Source organism: Thamnophis sirtalis, unplaced genomic scaffold, assembly GCF_051295495.1.
Source record: "Thamnophis sirtalis isolate CommonGarterSnake01/CBP01778 unplaced genomic scaffold, rThaSir2_p1.2 scaffold_2, whole genome shotgun sequence".
NCBI lineage: Eukaryota > Metazoa > Chordata > Lepidosauria > Squamata > Natricidae > Thamnophis > Thamnophis sirtalis.
Window position 1 is genome coordinate 40,644,866 of NW_028261382.1, and position 9,222 is coordinate 40,654,087.

Here is a 9,222-nt window from a genome sequence, read left to right on the forward strand (position 1 = left end):
ATCTTCCCTTAGGAAAGGGAGATAAAAAAAAATTCTCCGTCCCTTCCACGGCCCCCTCGGACTTCGGGGAGAAGAATATACAGGCAGTCCTCGGCGCACGACCGCCGTCAAGTTCCCGTCACTAAGCGAGATGTGTGTTAAGTGGGGTCTGCCTCATTTTACGACCTTGCTGGCCTCGGTTGATTTAAATAGGGCATTTTGGTGACTAACACGCCCTTTTGGTTAATCTGGAATTAGCAAGACAAACCAGATGTCAGCGGAGGAAAGAATAAACTCATCTTGAACACGAGGTTTTCCTTAGGGAGTTTATGGAATTTGCAAAGTTTCATTTTTCTTCTGCCTAGGTCTTGCCTCTTTCCATCTGTCGCCACCTTTAAAAGTCTTCATCCCATAAACTCCCATAGAAGGGAAGAGAGAAGGAAATAAGGAAAGAGAAGAGAAGAGAAAATAGAGTAAAACAGAACAGAACAGAACAGAACAGAATAGAATAGAGAAAATAGAAGAGAATAGAGTAGAATAGAATAGGAGTAGAGAAATTAGAAGAGTAGAGAAAATAGAATAGAATAGAGAAGAGAAGAGAAAATAGAATAGAATAGAATAGAGAAAAGAGAATAGAATAAAATAGAATAGAGAAGAGAAAATAGAATAGAATCGAATAGAATAGAGAAGAGAAAATAGAATAAAGAGAAAATAGAATATAATAGAATAGAGAAAATAGAATATAATAGAATAGAGAAAAGAGAATAGAATAGAATAGAATAGAATAGAGAAGAGAAAATAGAATAGAATAGAATAGAATAGAATAGAATAGAATAGAATAGAGAAAATAAAATGGAATAGAATAGAGAAGAGAAGAAGAGAATAGAGAAAATAGAATAGAATAGAGAAGAGAAAATAAAATAGAATAGAGAAGAGAAAATAGAATAAAATAGAGAAAAGAGAATAGAATAGAATAGAGAAGGGAAAATAGAATAGAGAAGAGAAAATAGAATAGAATAGAGAAAAGAGAATAGAATAGAATAGAATAGAGAAGAGAAGAGAAAATAGAATAGAATAGAATAGAGAGAATAGAATAGAATAGAATAGAATAGAATAGAATAGAATAGAATAGAATAGAATAGAATAGAATAGAATTCTTTATTGGCCAAGTGTAATTGAACACACAAGTAATTTGTCTTTGGTGCAGATGCTTTCAGTGTATATAAGGAGAATAAAAATACATTCAAGAATCATAAGAAACAACCCTTAGTGATTTATTCAAGGTTACTAATAAAAATCGTACTAGGGAACAAATAAAAACAACATAAAATGAAAGATACAAGCAACACGGTTATAGTCATAAGTGGGGAGGGATAGTGACTAGGAAGGAAGAGAAGAATAATAGTAATACATTCTTGGTAAATTATTGACAGTGTTGTGGGAATTAGTTGTTTAGCAGAGTGATGGCATTTGGGGGGGGGGTGGAAACTGTCCTTGTGTCTAGTTGTCTTGGTGTGCAGTGCCCTATAGAGTGTTGTTTTGAGGGTAGAAGTTGGAACCATTTATGTCCAGTAGATATTTTCCCAGCCCTCTTTTTGAATCGTGCAATATACTAGTCCTCAACGGAAGGCAGGTTGGCAGCCATTGTTTTTTCTGCCGTTCTGATTCTCCGTCAAAGTCTCCGTCTGTCTGGTTGGGTTGCAGAGCCAAACCAGACGGTTATGGAGGTGCCGATGATGACAGACTCAATCATTCCTCTGTAGGACAGAATCAGCAATTTGAACTTTCTGAGTTGGTGCAGAAAGAACAAGGGGAAATAATAATAATAAAAAAATATCTCTCCAATCTTTGCAGATCTCCAATTATCTTTATTTACAATTCAGATATTCCTGGGTTCTAATTTCTAATGAAGTGCAATTATTTTTCCACCCGGGGGCTCGGCTGAGCCAGAAAGGGTGAGACCTAATTTGAGAGGAACGATAACAGAAACACAACCGAGAAAACATTTCATTCAACTTAATTTAAGAGGGACGATAACAACAACACAATGGGGAACAGAGGAACAATAACAAAAACTACAACCGAGGCAAGGCTCAAGAAGCAGAGCACATCTTGGCACAAGAGGAGAATGGAGGTCTAAAACTCCCCCCAAAAACCCATCGAAAATCAGAACAGATTTGGTGCCACAGGAATGGATTAATTTGGGGAAGGGGGTCAGATTTAAAAAGGGAGATATGGAGGGTCCTCGGTTGAAAATGGCCACGATGCACTGAGTTCGACTCAGAAGAAGGAAAATAGGTTGATTTATTTGACCAGGAAGGAAAATTGGTTCATTTTCTTGATCGGGAAGGAAAATTGATTTATTTTCTTGATCAAGAAGGAAACTTCATTCATTTTCTTGATCGGGAAAGAAAATTTGTTCATTTTCTTGATCAGGGAGGAAAATTGGTTCATTTTCTTGGTCAGGAAGGAAAATTGGTTTATTTTCTTGATCAGGAAGGAAAATTGATTTATTTTCTTGATCAAGAAGGAAAATTGGTTTATTTTCTTCGTCAGGAAGGAAAATTAGTTCATTTTGTTGATCAGGAAGGAAAATTAGTTCATTTTGTTGATCAGGGAGGAAAATTGGTTTATTTTTTTGATCAGGAAGGAAACTTAATTCATTTTCTTGATCGGGAAAGAAAATTAGTTTATTTTCTTGATCAGGAAGTAAAATTAGTTCATTTTCTTGATCAGGGAGGAAAATTAGTTCATTTGTTGATCAGGAAGGAAAATTAGTTCATTTTGTTGATCAGGAAGGAAAATTAGTTCATTTTGTTGATCAGGAAGGAAAATTGGTTTATTTTTTTGATCAGGAAGGAAACTTAATTCATTTTCTTGATCGGGAAAGAAAATTAGTTTATTTTCTTGATCAGGAAGTAAAATTAGTTCATTTTCTTGATCAGGAAGTAAAATTAGTTCATTTTCTTGATCACGGAGGAAAATTGGTTCATTTTGTTGATCAGGAAGGAAAATTAGTTTATTTTGTTGATCAGGAAGGAAAATTGGTTCATTTTCTTGATCAGGAAGGAAAATTGGTTCATTTTCTTGGTCAGGAAGGAAAATTCGTTCATTTTCTTGGTCAGGAAGGAAAATCAGATTCTTTCCTTTATCGGCGAGGTTTATTGTCCATCCTGATTCAAAATGCGAAGGGAGTGCTTGTAGTTTGGCCACTTGGCAATCTCGGCGCGGACAAATTCCCCAGGAGATACCAGGTCACTGGCATCGCTGTGGGCCAACAATAGATATTCGGGCGACAGGTAGCCGATTTTCACCGCGAAATCGAGGAAGCACTTAAGAGCTTTCCAAGCTTTTTCCTCCGGGGATCGTTCTAAAAAAGAAACAGAAGAGTCCGACTTTTCTCAGGGAGCCAGAGAAAATTTCACCCCGGTCTAAGGAGAGAATGTGAGGACGCTGGTTTAATGTAAACTGATTGGTTATGAGTGGAGCTGAAGCCAGATTCTCTTGTGTGTTTATCCAGATCTCCATAGAAATTGGAGAATATTTGGGTTGAACTGGAGGGTCCTTGGTGCTCTCTGAGCTTGGGGGGGGGGTTCTTGCAGATGTTTCATGACCCAACTAGGGAACGTCATCAAGGCTGGAAGGGAGGAGGGAGGAAGGGAAATGGAAAGGGAGAGGAGAGAAAGAAGAGGAAAGAAGGGAAGGGAAGGGGAAAGAAAGGAAAGGAGGAAGAGAGAAGGGGAGGGAAAAGAAAGGAAAGGAAGAAGGGAGGGAGAAGAGAAAGGAAAGGAGGAAGAGAGGAGGGGAGGGAAAGAAAAGGAAGAAGAGGAGGGGAGAGAAAGGAAAGGAAGAAGAGAGGAGGGAAGAAAGGAAGAAGAGAGGAGGGAAGGAAAGGAAAGGAAGAAGAGAGGAGGGAAGGGAAAAGAAAGGAAGAAGAGAGGAGGGAAAGGAAAGGAAGAAGAGAGGAGGGAAGGGAAAAGAAAGGAAGAAGGAAAGGAAGAAGAGGAGGGGAGAGAAAGGAAAGGAAGAAGAGAGGAGGGAAGGGAAAAGAAAGGAAGAAGGAAAGGAAGAAGAGGAGGGGAGAGAAAGGAAGGAAAAGAAAAGAGAGGGAAAGATAGAAGGAGAAAGCAAAGGAAGGGATAGAAGGAAGGAAGGAAGGAAGGAAGGAAGGAAGGAAGGAAGGAAGGAAGGAAGGAAGGAAGGAAGGAGCTGAATGGTGGAAGTGTTTTCTAACAAGGGATTGCAACGACCTTCAGACAAGTGCTTGGAGTGTTTTCCTGTGGGATAGTTTCACTTCTGGAAGGAAGGAGCTCTGGAGGAGACCCGCCCAGCCACTATTTTCATGAGGCCTCCCACGCAGAGCACAAGGGTGGAGCCCTGCAGAAACTCCGCTGCGGTTGTGGCTTGCTGGCATCCCGCTTTAACCTCCTGGGTGTCAGGGGCCCAATGAGGTTTCCAGCTTGCTCAACTCCTCCCAAACTCCCGGGGCCTCCAAGGAGGGGAGGGGGAGGGGAGGAGAGGCTCCCTATATTCCCTGGGATTCCTCAGGATTTTTCTGAAGTTGGGGACCAACCAACGTACCCACAAAAGTGCCGATAAACGCAATCCCCAGGGAGAGGTCGTTGTAGCCGTAGGTGTGGGATCCTTCATTGCGCCAACCCCGGCCTTCGTACACGTAGCCATCTTCACCGATCAGGAAGCTGGAGGGAGGAAGGGAGGAGAGAGAGAAGGGAGGAACGTTAGAAGGAAGGAAGGAATAAGGATGGAAGGGAAAGAGAAGGGAAGGAGGGAGGGAGGGAAGAAGGAGAGAGGAGAAAAAGGACCAAAGGGAAGGGAGGGAAGGAAAGGAAAGGAAGAAGAGAGGAGGGAAGGAAAGGAAGAAGAGAGAAGGAAAGGAAAAGAAAGGAAGAAGAGAGTAGGGAAAGAAAGGAAAGGAAGAAGAGAGAAGGGAAGGGAAGGAAGGGAAGAAAGAAGAGAGGAGGGAAGGAAAAGAAAGGAAGAAGAGAGGAGGAAAGGCAAGGAAAGGAAGAAGAGAGGAGGAAAGGGAAGAGATGAGAGAAGGGAAGGGAAGGAAAGGAAGAAGAGAGGAGGGAAGGAAAGAAAGGGAAAGAAAGAAAGGAGGAAAGGGAAGGGAAGGGAAGGAAAGGAAAGGAAGAAGAGAGGAGGGAAGGAAAGGAAAGGAAAAAGAGAGGAGGGAAGGAAAGAAAGGGAAAGGAAGAAGAGAGGAGGAAAGGGAAGGAAAGGAAAGGAAAGGAAAAGAAAGGAAGAAGAGAGGAGAGAAGGAAAGGAAAAAGAGAGGAGGGAAGGAAAGAAAGGGAAAAGAAGAAGAGAGGAGAGAAGGGAAGGAAAGGAAAGGAAAGGAAAGGAAAAAGGGAGGAGGGAAGGAAAGGAAAGGAAGAAGAGAGGAGGAAAGGGAAGAAAGAAGAGAGGAGAGAAGGGAAGGAAAGGAAAGGAAGAAAAGAGGAGGAAAGGAAGGAAAGGAAGAAGAGAGGAGGGAAGGAAAGAAAGGGAAAGGAAGAAGAGAGGAGGAAAGGGAAGGAAAGGAAAGGAAAGGAAAAGAAAGGAAGAAGAGAGGAGAGAAGGAAAGGAAAAAGAGAGGAGGGAAGGAAAGAAAGGGAAAGGAAGAAGAGAGGAGAGAAAGGGAAGAAAAGGAAAGGAAAGTATTCCGTCATATTTTCCCAGTGATTTGGGACTAGATACGTCCTTTCCACCCAATCGGAGGCCAACTCCTTGGCTCCTCTCCACACATTACGCAAGACTTGAGACTAGGAAACCGCCGGTTCGTTGGGCAGACTGGAAAGTGGAGCAAACGTTCCAGGAAGAATCTGCCTCCTTCTTGAAAATAACAACAACAACAACAAGGAGGAGGACAAGGACACAGCTGAGCACATTCCGGAAATCCCCGGGTTGTTTTCCCCTGGGGGAGGCTCTTCCCCCCAGACTTCCAAGCCTCTCGTCCGTCCGTCCCCCCTACTCACCTGTAGGCAATGTCGCACCACCCTTTGAGCCTCATGTGGTACTTCTGGATCATCTTCACCTCGTTGCGGCAGTTGGCGTGAGTCCGGCAAGGAATGCCGGCCGTGTGGATGATGACCACGTACTCCGGGGGGACGTCCCTCAACGGTTCGGAGCAGTTGGCCACCTCCGCTCCCCATTTGGCCGGGGTGATGAGTCGGAAGCAACCTGTGGCTGGGGAAAGAAGGGAAGGAGCAGGGCCTTTTTCAGGGGCCAAGAAGGTCGATCCTCGATCTTCTCTCGTGCAATCTTGACCTTCTCTACGTTGGCTTGTTTGGGCCAAGCCGAGTCTCAAGGGTCAGAGACATTCTTGGTGGAGACCCAGAATGTCGTCAAGGCTGGAAGGGGCCTTGGAGGTCTTCTAGTCCAGCCCACTGCTCAAGCAGGAGAAATAATCCCATTGCAGACAAATGGTTGAGCAATCACTTCTAAAAAGCCTCCAGCTATGGAGAAGGAAGGAAGGAAGGAAGGAAGGAAGGAAGGAAGGAAGGAAGGAAGGAGGGAGGGAGGGAAGGAGGGAAGGAGGGAGGGAGGGAGGGAGGGAGGGCGGGAGGGAGGGAGGGAAGGAAGGAAGGAAGGAAGGAAGGAAGGAAGGAAGGAAGGAAGGAAGGAAGGAAGGAAGGAAAAAGAATAGCAAAATAATAGAATAAAGAGTAAGAAGGGACCTTGGAGGTCTTCTAGTCCAGCCCCCTGCTCAAGCAGGAGAACGTGGACCCTTTCAGACAAATGGTTGATCAATCTCTTCTTGAAAGCCTCCAGCTATGGAGAAAGAAGGAAGGAAGGAAGGAAGGAAGGAAGGAAGGAAGGAAGGAAGGAAGGAAGGAAGGAAGGAAGGAAGGAAGGAAGGAAGGAAAAAGAATAGCAAAATAACAGAATAAAGAGTAGGAAGGGACCTTGGAGGTCTTCTAGTCCAGCCCACTGCTCAAGCAGGAGAACGTGGACCCTTTCAGACAAATGGTTGACCAATCTCTTCTTGAAAGCCTCCAGCTATGGAGAAGGAAGGGAGGGAGGGAGGGAGGGAGGGAGGGAGGGAGGGAGGAAGGAAGGAAGGAAGGAAGGAAGGAAGGAAGGAAGGAAGGAAGGAAGGAAGGAAGGAAGGAAGGAAGGAAAAGAGTAGCAGAGTAGCAGAATAAAGAGTAGGAAGGGACCTTGGAGGTCTTCTAGTCCAGCCCACTGCTCAAGCAGGAGAACGTGGACCCTTTCAGACAAATGGATGTCCAGTCTCTTCTTGAAAGCTTCCTGAACAGTGATGGGTCACCTTTTCCTCCTCGCATGCCAAGATTGCACGCCTGGGCGTGATAGCACCTGTGTCCCCATACCCATAATGCAATTGTGCCACGCACACCTTCCACATGTTCGCACAACGCCCCCCTCCCGCCCGCGCGCACTCCCCCTGCCCCCGTGCATGCAAGAGGGCAGAGGAGAGATTTTTTTGACCCCATGTAGACCTTCCTCTTGGAGGATTGCAAGACCTTTGACCCCAGACGAGAGTCCCACACCCCACGGCCATTGCTGATGGTAGGTAGATGATGCCATCGAAGTCCCTACTCGATTATATGGAGGGCTGTGCCCCATGCCACCCCTATCCATACCTGAACAAGCTTGGGGGCTCACCTTGAGACAGAGAACATAAGATCAAGAAAGAGATCTTCAAGAGGACCATCTTCTCCCGATGCTGGTGGCCCTGAGGTCGGTCTTCTAAAAAAGAACAAGATGTTTTTGGGTCCAAAATTCATCAGGTCGAGTGATATCCCTTCGCTTATCTTCCATAGACAACACCGTCTCTTACTAAATATTTATTGTTAAGTCTCTACGCGGGTCGGAAAGATTGAGTAGTAGATGTTCTCCAACCAGTTTTCTCCGCGGCCTCCTGAAGCCTTTTTGCCGGAGTCTACAACTCGCTTAGCCTCATGGTAGGGTGTTGGCCTGCTCCATATTTACTCGCGGGTTGTAATTCCGTCAAGGCAGAGACCCCCTGGGATATGCTGCGTCTCTCCTTGGTCCATTGTAGGGTCAAGTTCTCAAGGTCACAACCCGAAGTCTTAGGCTTCGAACTGGAAGCATCTCATGAATTGAGACCAGGTGAAGGGAAGGATCTTCATAGCAGGGCGATGATCAGTCTGGACATTAAAGTCCCTTTTGGGGATCTGGGCTCCAGATGCTACACCCACCCAAATGTAGCAAGGGACGGTTGTGAAGAAGACTTTGCCAGTGGTGGCCTCAAGAATGTGGGAGATGGTGTCCTAAAGCCCATGAAGGTATTCTCCTCCAGGGATGGGTATCTCACCTTCTCCAGATAGCCGAATTCTAAGCTCCGTTATTTCCAACCAACGGAGATGATGGAGAGCTTCAAGAAGACCACTGAGAAGTTTCTACAGGGATCAGGTATCCTGGGGCCCAGGCTGACCTATCCTGAAATACATTTTATGGACCTCCACCTCTCAAAAATCAAGTTATGGACCTGGCAAACATTCTAGCAAGGTCAACCCAGAGGCTGAGAAAGACCTCAGAAGGGATCAGATGACTTGGGAGAAGAGGAGACGTTCTTTATTAAACCAGGACATCCCTCCTCCTCCTCCTCCTCCTTTCTGTCCCTCTCTGGAGACCTTCAGATTTTAATCAGATATCTCATGGAATGGAACTGTGCAGATGTGGTCCTGGTTACTCATCCTTGTACCTTAAATTAGTAGTTATGTTGTTATTAAATTGGGACACCTCCCCCCCCTCTCTCTCTCCCTCCCTCTCCCTCTCACTTACTCTATCTATCTCTATCATCTATAATCTATCTCTGTCTCTGTCTTATATCTTATCCATTATCTCTCTCTCTCTCTCTCTCTCTCTCTCTCTCTCTCTTTCTATATCTATCATTCTCTCTATCTCTATCTCTCTCTATCTATACATACATACATACATACTTACATACATACATGCATGCATGCATACATACATACATACATACATACATATAAAATCTATGATCTATCTATCTCTATCACCATCTATGTATCTCTCTATATCTATCACTATATCTCTATCCCTATATTATCTATCTACCTATCTATCTCTCTATCTGCCTCTCTGTCTGTCTACCTATATCTGTCTGTCTGTCTATCTACCTATCTCTATCTATCTCTGTCTCTACCACTATCTATCTATCTATCTATCTATCTATCTATCTATCTATCTATCTATCTATCTATCTATCTATCTATCTATCTATCTATCTCA

The 9,222-nt window shown here is 44.2% G+C and overlaps 1 protein-coding gene across 1 annotated transcript; it reads right to left on the bottom strand.

Moving 5' to 3' along the window:
- Positions 1-3,129: 3,129 nt before the first annotated feature.
- LOC106543122 (peptidoglycan recognition protein 3-like) lies at positions 3,130-7,688 on the bottom strand. Its single transcript, XM_087703695.1, has 4 exons — positions 7,609-7,688; positions 5,958-6,168; positions 4,561-4,679; positions 3,130-3,349 (listed from the first exon to the last, which is right to left on the bottom strand). Exons 1-4 carry the CDS (start codon positions 7,655-7,657, stop codon positions 3,141-3,143), a joined length of 588 nt encoding a protein of 195 aa, XP_087559821.1. The 5' UTR covers positions 7,658-7,688; the 3' UTR covers positions 3,130-3,140.
- Between the last annotated feature and the right edge of the window lie 1,534 nt (positions 7,689-9,222).